Source organism: Bufo gargarizans, chromosome 8 (assembly GCF_014858855.1).
Source record: "Bufo gargarizans isolate SCDJY-AF-19 chromosome 8, ASM1485885v1, whole genome shotgun sequence".
NCBI classification, from domain to species: Eukaryota; Metazoa; Chordata; class Amphibia; order Anura; family Bufonidae; genus Bufo; species Bufo gargarizans.
The window spans coordinates 65,861,597-65,876,375 of NC_058087.1; the positions used below are offsets into that span (position 1 = coordinate 65,861,597).

General features: G+C 41.0%; 1 protein-coding gene across 1 annotated transcript in view; it reads right to left on the minus strand.

Annotated features, from left to right (window-relative positions):
• The window catches only part of CPS1 (carbamoyl-phosphate synthase 1), an 87,546-nt gene that overhangs the window by 11,015 nt on the left and 61,752 nt on the right, over positions 1–14,779 (minus strand). The window contains exons 30-33 of the mRNA XM_044305128.1: positions 12,692–12,799; positions 5,886–5,975; positions 1,044–1,214; positions 893–967 (exon numbers count right to left, since the gene is read on the minus strand). Of these exons, the coding sequence (XP_044161063.1) occupies positions 893–967; positions 1,044–1,214; positions 5,886–5,975; positions 12,692–12,799 (444 nt within the window). The remainder of the gene's footprint in view (positions 1–892; positions 968–1,043; positions 1,215–5,885; positions 5,976–12,691; positions 12,800–14,779) is intronic.

The window sequence follows — 14,779 nt, forward strand, 5'->3', positions numbered from 1 at the left end:
GTCTGTTCTTGTGCAGTGTGGCTCTGATCTTGACACCCCACCCTGATTGACCTTGACCTTGTTCTTGGATGTCTCTCCTGCCTCAGCATTTGGATTCTTTGCCAAGTACCAATTGTTCTCTTCTTGGCTCTGACCCTCGACTCTCCTGACAAAATCGCTATCTTGTTCTCTGGCCTGTGTCATCTTAATTGATATCCTGGTGATGACCACTGACTCTATTCCTCACTTTGTTGTTGCTTCAACGGTTTACTGACACCAATCATTGACTATTTTGAGGACTTCAACCAAGGAATCAGAATGAGAAAGTCCATACATCCTTGTGTGGGTTATGGGTCATTCATTATAGGGGTTCTCATGGAATTATTTAAAATAACAGCCAGACACCTATCCTAGAATGTAAGTAGGACTGGTTGTCTCCACTTGCAGAGCTGCCTAGAGGAGCCATGCTCTGAACTTGCATAAACTACACATTGAGGAATTTTCCAGTCAGACTGTTCAGCCATGATTTTATCGTAGGCAGGATCACATCATATCCATGTATTGTAGAACAGTATAGTGTTTAGTGAGGCTCCGGCCCCTCAACCCTAGACAGCTGTGCAAGTGAAGGTAACAAGTCCTGCTTAAATACAAGGACAAGTCAACACTATTCAATACCCTTGATCCAGATAATGTCTCCTGACATTTTGGTCTATAATTGACTACTTTCAAGTACCATCCTGTATATATTAATATATATATATATATATATATATATATATATACACACATTACAAAATCTATATCCACACTGAGAAAAATAACAGTAAGTTAAATTGAAAATGATACAAATCTGTATTCCTTTGCACTTGAAATGAGTAGATAATTCAATAACCATCTTCAAAGTTAAATTTACCTCACCAGTAGATGCCATCTCACAACGCAGCACTGGATCAGCTCCTCTCAAGCGAGGCCAGGAGAACATTGGTGCCTGTTTAAAAAGAGTGATCATGAGTATGAACAGAGAATAGTATTGCCTTTTAAATGTACCCCTCTTAGATGCTCACCTTGATGCCAACATAATCTGCAGGGATGATGGGGCTCTCTAATGTAGGGAGAGGACTCTCATCAATTTTTTCTCCAATCATGACTTTGGTAGCCACATCGATAAAGTCAACTCCCAAAGTCTTGGACACAAATGGGAAGGAGCGGGAGGCTCTCAGGTTGCATTCAATCACCTAATTGGTAAGAAATCATCAATGTTACCAGATAGACATGTAGTATATACATTTACAATGGTAATAGTAAAGGTTTATATGAGTGATAGGTGTTCTTAGAAAGCTGTCAAACCATTGACCTTTTGAATATAGTACAGGTGGGTCAACATGTATTGGATATAATGATTCTATGATTTGTTTCTGCCAAAGAAATATAATCAAAGAAATATAATTGCTTAGGAGCTGTACACAACAACCTTTATGGCTGTCATCTGGAATATCCAACCAATTTCACACAAAATGATACTTGTGCTTCATAAAAACTACCACAACCATTTGAGTCTGCAATTTCGGTGCTCAGTCCTTGCACTTTCCTGTGTAATAAATGTACTTTCCAAAATAAAATGTATCCTTTGTCTAGTGCTGGAGTATGAATTAAAGTCAGCAATTTACTATCCATTCCAAAGCACTAATGGAACCTACTAACAATGTTGAAATTGAACGCACTTTAAAATGTTACAGTGACTTTTTGGAAACAAAAGCGGTTTTGAAATCAAATACGCACATTGTCTGCTATATTCTATTTTCCTCTTCAGACCAGTGCAGAGAATTATCTGTAAGTTGGCAACAAACAGGCAGGAAAAAAAAATGTCATCTGTCCATATAGTCCATGGTTAACAAGAGGCACCAAACTCTTAAGATGCCCATATATCTATAGCTGTTGACTGAATGCTGCTTCAGCTGACGACTATCTCTCCCAACTCCTCCATACACACACATGCTTGGTCCAGTGTGTTTTCAGTGGGGTAAGAGGAGAAAGACTCTGCCAGGAACCTCTATAGGCAGTTTATCTCAATGAAGATAAAGGTACTTATAGATTCAAAGGGCCTTATGCTTTTTATCCCCCAACATCTTCTTCAGGGGTGAGTCAGTAGGTCCCCATACACAACAGATTGTTGGCTGAGACCATCAAAAACAACAGGATCAGCTAGTCATGGTCACTAATACTCCTCACACATCCTTCATGTTAGTACACCCATCTCCCATCTCACACTACACCGAAACTGCCTGTTTTATTCAGTGCAGATGCTGCTGTGATAACAGGATTTCATTGCTTAGCAAGACTCCTCTACAGGCATACAAACAAATTGGGGGAAAATTTACTATGAGGTACAGGTCAGGACTCATCATAAATTAGGCACATCTTCTGGGAGCACATGCACCTAGATTGAAATCTACTGCAGCTCATAAATGCTAGTGAATTTGTTTGGGCTAATGGCCCCATTTCCACCATACCCTCACCCTGTCCCTGCCACTCCCCAGTGGCGAGTACAGCATAAAAATAGAGCATAATAAATGACTCCCAGTGGTTCTTGAGACTGCATTAACATACTTTGCTCTAAATTTATCAAACAACGCACATTGACTGGTGAATCTTTAAACCTTGCACTTTTATCTAGAAATACTGTTCTGACTTCTTAATTGTAATTTAATTTATGGGTAACATAATCAAGTTCTAAAATGTATCTATGTTCAATGTATCTGGCTTCAGCAAGATGGAAGTAAAGTGCTGCAGTAATCAAGTTTCTCCCTACTCTGTCCCATATTGAAATAGTATTAAAAAAAGTATTTAGCCTAAAAATGAAGCTAGTAAATCAAAGAGTGCACATGTAGTTTAAGTGTAGTTTAATCAATTGAATGTACACACTGCATATCCTAAGACAGTGTTCCTCAACTCCAGTACTCACGGCCCACCTGTCGGTCATGTTTTTAGGATTTCCTTAGTATTCAGCAGGTGATGGAATTAGTGTCAATGCATCAGGACTTACCACAGGATTTCATCCTTAGGGAAATTCTCAAATCATGACCGGCAGGTGGGCCCTGAGGACTGGAGTTGAGGAACACTGTCCTAAGAGACTTTTTGATGGATCACTGGAGATACGCTGCTGGGAGGTTATTTTCCCTGCATCACTAGCCCAGGAAAAATAAGCAGTTAAGAGCAGTTTCTCCAATATCAGACGATCAGAGGGGCTGAAAGCAGCAAGACCATCAATGATCTGTCTGTATGCATGGAACCAGTTTTTCGCACAGCATCAACCGGTGTGTGTATGAGTGTTTGTATGTACATGCTTTTTTTAATACAGTGCCACTTTAAACACAACCGTTTACAGAAAACAAACAAGCACCTATAGGATTCTGATCTATATCTAACGCCAACGCACATAGTGACAGTTGACACGTTCCCTTTGTGACAGCACCCTGGTATTATTGTATTATACAGTCTGGTAGGGGCTCATTTCTTATCAATGCCTTGTCAAGTTCCTCACAGAATGGTGATTGACAGATCAATAGTATAGTGATGGAGCACAGAGAAGCTGGAATTATGTAGGCAGCCCACATAAAGCTGTCTGCAGATACAGGAGGAGGAAGCCACACGGAACTAGACTGCTTTGTAAATGGAGATTATCCCACAAGACTTTCAGAACTCACTAGTGAATGTTTTAAAACCTGAATATTAATTGGCTATCTAGTCTTATTAAATTAGCACAGTGTTTGAAAAATGAGTATTGTAATCATTCTAAATAAATGATGTCTGACTAACTGTGAAGATTGGTCCAGGATTATGAATCTAATATTTATTGAATCATCCCAGAAGGTTGGATAAAAAAAAAAAAAAAAAAAAAAACGTTGCATGCCAGCTAGAATTTGATTGGCAGCTATTTTCCTTCCTCAGCTGCAAAAAAGAAAAAAAAAAAACGCCTATAATAATACATTTGTCTATAAATGTACCGTACTGCAAAATGATTTGCCCCCTTACAGATGTCCCCTATCCCTGTATATTTATCATGCTTGTTGTCCTTGTCACTGGTTTCTATATAGTAAAAAAAAAAAAAATTGACAGTGGCATATTTCATGGCATGCTTCACAGCATTATTTCGTTTTTTAAAGTCTTGATTCAGCAAATGCCACTTATCCTGTAGACAAAGTTAATACAAGGCATTTACTAATGTATTGTGATTGTCCATATTTCCTCCTTTGCTGTCTTCATTCAGCTTTCTGTTCTTCTGATCCATCAGAAGAACAGAAAAATGAAAAATAAGGGTAGGTTTACCTCTGCAGCAGCGGATCCGGCAGAAAGAAGCCTGCCGGATTTCTACAGTTCACATCCTTATGCCCATTGACTATAATGGGGTCCAGCGGTGATCAGGCTGTTCTCCAGCATAAATGCCTGGTTTGGACTGGACAAGAATCGTTGCATGTGAAGTTTTTTGTCTGGCCAGCAGCAGGCATTTGTGTTGGACATGTGAACGTTGCCAAACTGTCTTTTTTTGAGCATCAGTTATGATGGGTTTGCATCAGTTTGTGTCACTTCTGTCAGAGATCAGTTATTTTTGGCAGGAGTAAAAGTCCTGCAAGAAGTACATCTCCTGATCATAACTGATGCTCAAAAGAAGACAGATCAGTTATATTTCATTTTTCTGTTCTTCCGACGGATCATAAGAATGGAGAGCTAAATGCAGATGTGAACCCAGCCTACTCAATTGCTTCCTCTGTAGCTTTCATTTTGTTCACACTACAATCATGATGATGGATCAGTTATCAAATGGATAGAAACTATTCCTAAAAGATCTCATTGGCTTATTTCTGGTGCTTTTGACAGTAAATGCACTGGCACCCAATATGGAAAAATGCTGACAAAAGGTGATTACACAGGCGACCAGATATAGGAAGTTCTCACATAATTCATTGTTCCTTTAACATCAGCAAGCTGCCCACGTCCTGGACAAAAGACACCCCCACACAATTATCATCAACCATCAACTCTGATTCATGTGTGCAGATGATGATCATACATGAATATTGATGTTACAGTGGTTTCCTCTTTGGAAACTGACCTAAGCTGAGCATCTATGCATGTTCTTCTGGAGTTCTTACTGCACACTGAAGGTCCCCATACCATTAGGCTATCGCCAGCTAACCCACTGTTTTTGGTGGAACTGGCTGACAGTCTAATGTGATGTTGGGGACATAAGGATCAGGCGCTTTAAATTATAATGCCTGAGGTGTCACTTTTGGGAGAATTTACTACCGTTTTAGGTATCAATTAGCAAATGTTTGATATTGTTTCTTTTTCTAGAGTGTCTTTTGGTCATGACCAATATTTTGCACCATGGTATAGTTGACCCCACCTACTTGTGTTGCCCCACCTTCTGTTAATTTGGACCTGCCTACAAAATGGGCCAATTTTATTTTATTTTTTTCCAGGGCCACTTTAAGTTCCCAGTCCGCCCTTGATTATATTACATGTGGCTGGATGTAAGTGATCCTGGTCATGCCCAATCAGCTTAATTTAATAATTAAATGTGGCCAGAGGGTTGATTGTACAGAAACAGTACGAGCAGGTACACGCAGTGCGACCTCCATGAGTTGCTGAAACCTTGCATACAGTCTGTGGCCAATGGCTGCACAATTTTTTGGGTGATGCCTCAGTTTTACCAAAAAAATGTCACAGTCATTGGCCACTCCATGTGGGTGAGATTTTGACTGTATGTAGATTGCAACGTGTATACCTACCCTTTATATTTCCATATAAGTGATTATTCCTTAAATGGGATTTGGTCCTAAAACTATATATCGTTTTCAAGTTCGACCACCCATTATATCACTCTATGTATGACTTCATGGACTCACCAGAACATCATTTCCTTTGACAAGGAACTGAACATTGAAGGGTCCAGAAATGGCAAAAGCAGTTGCAATTTTCTTGGTTGCAATTTTCACCTGTAAATGACAGAAAATAGATAAGTATTTAAGTACAATCAGTACCGAGAGAGATATTTTGATGTAATTTAGACACATAGCTCCAGTAAGCCCTATACATTAGATTTTAATAACCAGGTTGATTGAGGTATAAATTCATCTTCTTTAAAGGATAACTGTCGTATATACATATATTGTTTTGGGGAGTATTGGATTGTGGTGATTAATATCACCTTGGTGGCCCTATTTCAACTTTTCACTGTGTATTCAATTACCCCTTAATTCCACAGTTTTGTTCCCTGTACTGCCTACTTTTACCTCTGCTTAAAATAGGGTTGCTAGGCATGGTCCATCTATTTGTTGAAGGACGGAGGACGCAGAAGCACGCAGCGTGCAGGCTCACATTACAGACAGCCAGGGACTGTAAGTAAATGATTAAAGCCAGGTCCTCCCCAGCAGCTGATAACAGTGCCTGGGCTGTGTGCACTTCTCCCTGTCCCTGCACTTGGCAGACGTTCCCTCACTCAGCAGAGCAGGAGAATGCAGAGCTGAAGCAGCGCAGACCAGGGAAGGGAGATCTGCCATCTGCTCAGTGTATAAATGAAAGCAACATGTGGTAAGAGGACACCTTTGTGCTGCAGGAGATTAACCCTTTAGGGGGAGGCCTCTGGTTACTGACACTTTTGGGGGGCTATTGTTACTAACTAGTGAGGGCAGGCGGGATTAGCCTCAGGGTGAGGGCAGTGGCGGCCATCTTAACTGAATAGAGAAATTGCAGTTTTATGCAGACTGGTTGCTAAGGGCTGAATCTTATTAAATATGGGGTAAGTCAGTCTAATAGTAACTGATTCTGGAATATCATGTTATTAGTAACTACATATATGAAAATTGAAATTAGGGTCTAAATGTGACAGTTATCCTTTAGGGCTCCTGCAGAAGGTGATATTATAGCTCCGTTTTGTAAAGAATTGCAATAACTCTTCTGTAGAGATGCAAAGAGCCTTACTGTTCTTCCATATTCCTCCAGTTTTGTACAGAGGCATACAAAGGTTTTCTTTACGGGATTACAAATTCAATGGAACAATGGTATACTCCATCGTATGCCACATATATATGGAGCTATTCTTACCTAGAAGAAGAAAATAGCTCCATACATACATCACTCAAAAGAAATTTACAGTAGCAAGGGACTATGCTGTCTTCTGCTCACAAGTCTATATATCACTAGTGATGAGTGGGAGGTGCCATTTTCAATTTCGCGATATTTTGCGAATATTCGATTTAATATTAGTCTTATATTCGTCAAAATCGAATATTCGTCATTATTCTATTTATCGCAAATAAAATGCGATTTAATTATTTGCGTATTGCAATTTTTTTTCTTTTATTTTTTTAACTGTATACTTTCCTTTTGGTTGGCTATGGCTATTGGCTAATATGTGTATTTTACGAATATTCGCTATATTGCTACATATTCTTGTTTTAGAATATTGAAGTTATAGCAATATAGCGAATATTCGTAAAATACACATATAGACTGAAACTTAGCTAATATAGTGCTATAATCTTTTTTTTTATAGTCTAATTTGTTTTGTCTCTTCTGAACTTCAGATTTGGAAAAAAATTACACTATTAAAAAAAAACTACTATCGCACTATATTAGCTAAATAGCAGTCTATATGTGTATTTTGCGAATATTTGCTATATTGCTATATATTCTTGTCTTAGAATATGACGAATATTCTAAAAAACTAAGTAATAGCAATATAGCAAATATATTCGTTATTTAGAATATTCGTCTTTTTTTTTTTCTTTCAATGTGTACTGTTATTCTTCTTTGGCATACTCTTCCCCGACAAGCGTCCCCGTCACCATGGGAACGCCTGTGGGTTAGAATATACTATCGGATCAGAGTTTTCACGATCTCAGGGAAAACTCAGATCCGATGGTATTTTCTAACCCACAGGCGTTCCCATGGTGACGGGGACGCTTGTCAGGGAGTAGTATGCGAACAACTGTACATATTGGGAAAAAAAAGCGAATATTCTAAATAATGAATATATTCACTATATTGCTTTATTATTCATTTTCTAGAATATTTGACATGATTCCTTCCTGCTTAAGTTGCTTTTGGGCCAATGACTCATTGACCCACAAGAAAGAAGCAAGGAGAAATAATGTTTTCAGATGTTAAAATATGCAGAATATTCGATATAGCGAATATATAGCACTATATTCGTAATATTCGCGATTAATAGTCGCTATTCAAATATTCGCGCTCAACACTATATATCACACTATATATTAATAATATTACAAAAGAATGAACAACTCATCTACTTATCTTGTTTTGGGTTGTAGCCTCAACTATATCCTAGAACTGTGGTTAGATTTTTCCTAGTTGGTACTGGAACTAGTGTAAACTTTGGAGACAGCTTTTCATAGACACTAAAATGCAATGTTCTAGGATAGCTAGTTTACTATCAGTTACTTTAGGTCATGTCTACATTTTGCACACATGTTGTGGGTATAATGAGGTTTGTGCCACAGTTTTTTGGAGCAATTATGTTTTAGTTTTTTTGTTTTAGTTTTTTTACTGTAGCCTTAAAGTATCTGGTGTAAAGACCTGTACCTGCAAGCTCTGTACAGACACTGAACTGTAGGAGAGTCCCCAGGATAATAATGGACGGACGATACGTGCCACCAGAGGTCCTGGCCTCGGTGGAATAAGAACCGGATCATTGCGGTTACAGCGGCAAATGCTGCGTGTCCAGGCCGGTTCTTACTGGGAACAGGTAAAGAGCAGGGTGGGTGCCTGTTCCCCATGGCCAGCCCAGGTTTTTGGTGGCGCTGGGCCTTTGAAGAATCCAGCCTGATGAAGCAGGGTGTGGTGTGTCTTGCTGGGCTGGAGAATTTGACAGACAGAGGCAGTGCTGGTCAAGGAGAGACAGGGTGCAGCACAAACTAAAGGATAGCCTCTGGGACCTGTGGTGCTACAAGCCGAAGGGGCTCTGGCCTGAGGGAGACAAAGGCAGGTAAGCCTAGAAGCCTGCAGGACCGGTGTGGTCTGTCCAGAAACAAGGTGACTCAAACCTGCTGTTTATTTGCTATGGAAGGACTTTTGTTCTATGGACTATGTGGATATGCACCTGTGTGGTCTGCACATTGCCTGTTATGCCTTTGGTGTGAATAAAGTCACGGTGTATCACAAAGACTGTCTGTGATTGCCTCAATACTGCAGCCGCTACTGTAGCCTACCACGAGCACATCCCCACAGAACAAACAGTATTGTGGATTGAAGTTCAGGAGTTTGCATACTTATAAATGTGGATGTGAAAAATGGAGATGTGTCTGTATAGAATTCCTCTAAGTACCACTTTTTTTTTCCAAAATATTTACTGATAGGGTATTTGACTTCTTATAAAGTTGGCCCCCGAGTATGTCTGAGATAGGGAAATTATCTAATGTGAGCCCCATTGGGGACAGACTCGTGTAGAGAATCATATTTACCTGATCTCTATCATTGGGTTCTGGCTCCTTTGCTTCTCCGGCTCTCCTTCAACATGGGTTTCCCCATGAGAACGTCCATTTTGACGTGGGTCATGTGGCCACTACAGCCAATCACTGGCTGAAGTGGTAATATGTCACTGGGTTATATGGCACATGGGTGACACCTGCAACGCTGAGGAGACTGCAGAAAAGGTCCCCAGGGATGAACAACCCCTTTAAGGGAGTGATGACAATCTCAGAACTGTGGAATATGTTAAAGGAGTTTTCCAGGATTTTTATTGGATAGGTCATTAGTATCTGATCGGCGGGGGTCCAACTCCCTGGACCTCTGACTATCAGCTATTTGAGAAGGCCTTCTCGCAGCTCACCAAGCACAGCGCCGTACCTTGTATAGCAGCTGTGCTTGTTATTGCAGCCCAGCTCAATTCACTTCTATGGTGCTGAGCTGCGCCTAGGCCACGTGACTAATAAACATGATGTCACATGTCCTAGACTAAGCTGTGAGAAGGCCACGGCACTACAGGAAGCGCTGCTGCCTTCTCAAGCAGTTGGACCCCCCACTAATCAGATACTGATGACCTATCCAGAGGATAGGCCAAGCTAAAAACTGGAAAACCCCTTTAATGCTATATATGCAACATATGCTTCAAAAAGATTTACACTACAATGTTGCTGTCTATACAATATACAGTAAATGTATAAATTTGATCATTTTTTTGGAACTTAATCTCCAAGATTATCATAATTCCCGATGGTAACTATAATTTATATTGGCACGATTGTGTGTGTCTTACATTTCTAAAAGGCTAGTTTACAAGTGCCAAGTACTTCTGTCATGGGTAAAGTCCAGAACATCTGTTAAAGTCAGTATACATCTGTTGGTTTCCCCGTACATAATTGAAATGTCATTATTCCAACCTTCAATCTGTGTGGCTACAGGAAGTTAAATAAACTGTGACTGTTAAATGAAAGCAGAGTAATATTGTCTTCTGCTGACCACAACATGGGGCAGATGACAGCAAACCATGAATGTGGGAAAGTCATTGTGTTGTACAGAGTTTAGTTGATGCTCAGTGAATGCATCAACTTGGGAGAATAAAGCCTCAAAGATTAACATTAAAGGGATTTTCCAACTTTTTTTTATACTGGTGACCTATCCTGAGAATAGGTCATCAGTATCTGATCAGTGGGTGTCCGACAACCGGGACCCCCGCGGATCAGCTAAATAAGGAAAATGCAGGGCTCACCAGATCTCCAGTGTGTTGTCACATTCATCCACCACGTGGCCTAGGCACAGCTAAGTCCCATTCAACTGACTGTGGCTGAGTGCGATACCAAGCACAGCCACTATACAATGTACGGCGCCAGGAGCATAGCTATAGGGGATGCAGAGGTAGCAGTCGCTACCGGGCCCAAGAGCCTGTGGGGACCCAAAGACACTTGTGGTGCATAAGAAGACACCAGTATTATAGAAAGTACATGCTGGTCAAGAATTTGGCACGGGGGAGAGGTGCAGTTTCAATTGTTGCATTAGGCAGCACAATGGCTATGTGCTTCCCTGCCCCTGACCACAATGCCCTGAGGGAAGGGGGGCCCAAGATGAACTATTGCACCAGGGCCCATGAGTCTTTAGCTATGCTCCTGTACGGCGCTGTGCTTGGTGAGCAGAAAGAAGGCAGCAGTGCTCACAGGAGAGCCACTGCTTTCTTAAAACAGCTGATCAGTGGGGGTCCCGGGAGTCAGACCCCCACCGATCAAATACTGATGACCTATACTGAGGATTTCTACATAAAAACATAGTAAAAAAGGTAAATGTGGAGTATGGTTAATCAATTATAAAACTGTGGAGTCTGAGGATATAGGGAAGCAAACAAATGATTGTTCCTCTCTTATAAGTATCATGCTGAACTTCAAAGGCTATTGATACCTTTAGGATTTTTTTATGATTGTATATTACTTATTTTAGGCTAAGAATCATTTTTTTCAGTTGATCTTTATTAAAAATGTTAAGCCATTTTAGAGATACAACAGTTAGGCTACTTTCACACTTGCATTCAGAGCGGATCCGTCTGAGACGGATCCGCTCATATAATGCAGACGGTGGATCCGTTCAGAGCGGATCCGTCTGCTTTATATTGTTAAAAAATTTCTAAGTGTCAAAATAGCCTCAGACGGATCCGTCCACACTTTACATTGAAAGTCAATGGGGGATGGATCCGTTTGAAAATTGAGCCATAGTGTGTCATATTCAAACGGATCCGTCCCCATTGACTTACATTGTAAGCGGACGGATCCGCTTGCCTCTGCACGGCCAGGCGGACACCCGAACGCTGCAAGCAGCGTTCAGGTGTCCGCCTGCTGAGCGGAGCGGAGGCTGAACGCTGCCAGACTGATGCATTCTGAACGGATCCGCGTCCACTCAGAATGCATTAGGGCTGGACGGATGCGTTCGGGGCCGCTTGTGAGCCCCTTCAAACGGAGCTCACAAGCGGACACCCGAACGCTAGTGTGAAAGTAGCCTTAAAAATCTGTCTGTTTGCAAGCTGTCACAGTCTGATTTCTTCTAATCCAGTCATCTGATGGCTCATGTGTAGCTCTCATCTCGGATCTCCTAACAGCTCATAAACACTCATTATAGCACAATTCTTATCAAACTGATAAGAATATGGCTCTAAAACTGGGACCCTAAAATGAAAGAGAGTGCACAGCGTGCTGTCCATTCACTTCTATGGGAGTTCCTCTACTCCTAAGAGTGAATGGTGAGCGCACCACGCAAGTTCAAACACCTTTTCATTCATCAATATGGTAGTGCCAGAAATAGCGAGCGGACACTTGGCTATTTTCATCACTCCTATAAAAGCGAATGGAGCGTGGCCATGCTTGCACGTTGACCCTACTTCACTCTAGGGGCCCTGTTCTAGAGATAAGTGCAAGTCCCATAGGTGGGACCTGCACCTATCTGACATTGTTGGCATATTCTAGTGATATGCCACCAATGTGTTAGATGGGTCAACCCTTTTAAAGAGTGAGGCTTGTGGGGCACCAGACTTTGGGCACCAAGAGAGGTTCTCCTACCCCCAGGTGCATTGTACAATTCTTTTCTACATAAAAACAGAGGTATGTGTCCACTACTATGTAGTCCATTGAGTCCATGAGGATCTAAACATCATTACATATTGTGACTTAGTTTGCTTTTTTTTATCACAAGGCAATAAATGTCACCTCACCTTCTCAAGCGCCCCCTGGCTGATTGTCTGTGTGGGAATCATAAGGGTAGCATCCCCTGAATGAACTCCGGCATCCTCCACATGTTCTGAAATAGCATGGCAAATGACCTATACAAATGAAAATAATACAAATTAAAACCCGCCTCTTGGTTCATTATACACACCCTTGTGCGCAGTTGTCCAAATGGAAATCCAGAAGCTGCATTTTATCTCTCAGTCTACTTTCCCTAATGAGGCTTTCAAAACTGTAAGGAGCTGTGTAATTACAAAACTGAAAATGTAGCAGTGCCATTTGGATAAAAATCAGGAAACGATGCCTGGCTAGAGGTTAGCGAGCCGAAATGATAGAGCTCTTGACTGCATGAACAATATTAACACGAGTCAGCTGATATATTGCAACGTCCTCCATGTTCCAACTTCTAATACCAGCAAAAGTAAAAACTACAGTTATGTTAAACACGTGGCAAGAGAATTTCAGATCACAAGAAGAAAAGTATTTTATTCCTTCATTACAAAGACATTGTCAGGAATCTCAGCATGTCTGTTGTCTCCTATTCATGCCAAGTCTGCGTGTATGAAATGCAAATCATAGGAGGTCAACTTGAATTGCATAGTTATTGTAGGAAGGAATACTGGACATGGCCGTCTGTCGAGAGTCAGAATTTATTTTATGGCAATTAATTATCCCCCTAAAAGTATTACTATGTAATGAATAAAGCATTTTATCTGAGGTATTATTAGTGTTTTATGTAAATTACTTTTTCCTCTCTGGTAGCGCCCCCTGCTGTTCATCCTTCCACTGTAAATCCAATAGTAGACTAACATGCTCAGTACCTTTCCTGCTCCTTTTCCCTCCCTCAGTGTCATCACGGTGATCTCATAGAGAAGCAGGGGCAGGGGAAGATTGGCCATAGACCTTACCGGGAAATTTTCCAATGGGCCGATGCCCAGGGGGCCACCTGGCTCCCCCTCATGAAGTCTTCGGGGATGTATTTCGTGCTGCTGGCAGTCTTTTGTGATGGAGTGTGGTATTTGGTTCTGTTTGTGTGGTATAAAGTGCCACAATATGCTACTGCTGGCTCTGCCTTCCATTAATTTGGACCAAACTACAAAACTGGACCACTTTTAGTATTTTTTTCCAGGGCCACTTTAAATTCCCAGTCCACCCCTGAGCAGGGAAAGTGGCTGAGATAACTATTCTTTAATTTTCCATACTTCTAAACTCATAGAAGAATATAGGTATATTTATCTCTAGAAAGTGGAGAAGGAAATTGTGGGGACATTACATACCATATTTCTCTGGGCTATATGTGCACATATATCCATGTGCAGTGTGAGTCCGCAGGGGAGGCATAGTGGTGGTGTTGGAGAGGATAGGAGTAGTGGCAGTGGCTACGAGGGTGGTGGTAGTTCTCATAGTGACTATCCATTACCCCAGACTAAACATGCAATAAGTGGAGGGGTGCAACCCTTCTTTTCCTTGGGGACCATCCTGGATCTTGGGACCTCCTGCCTGGTGGTGGCCAAGGTGGCCTTCATTGTAAATGGCTAGTGGAATGCAAGATAGTAGGGTAGGTACATAACCGGAGGATGGTGGAGTTGATGATCAGGCTGGCTTGACTATAACAAGTCTCTTTACTTAGAGATGAAGGGTGGCACAATGCAAATATAAGTAGTAAGCAAAGTTAGCAATTTCACTTGGCTGGTGTTTCCCAAAAGGGTGTGCATAGGGGGTAGGCAGTATGCTAATCCCCTCTAAGCCTTTCTTGATATACTGTGCAATCCTCTCAATTGACCAAAAGCCTGCAAGTTCATGTTTAATGTACAATGCCTTGAAAAAGTAATCATACCCCTTTAACTTGCATGTCACTCTTTCCAGATTTTTATTTATTAAACATTTTGAAAACCATGTATCATTTTCTTTTCACTTCATTCATATTTGCAACTTTGTGTTGCTCACATAAAATCTCAATAAGATACATTTAAAGGGAACCTGTCACCCAAAAATCGCCTATTAAGCTGTTTACAGTACCTTATAGTGCTGTATACTCGTTTCTTGATGCACTTTTTGTTCGTTTTCCCGCATGT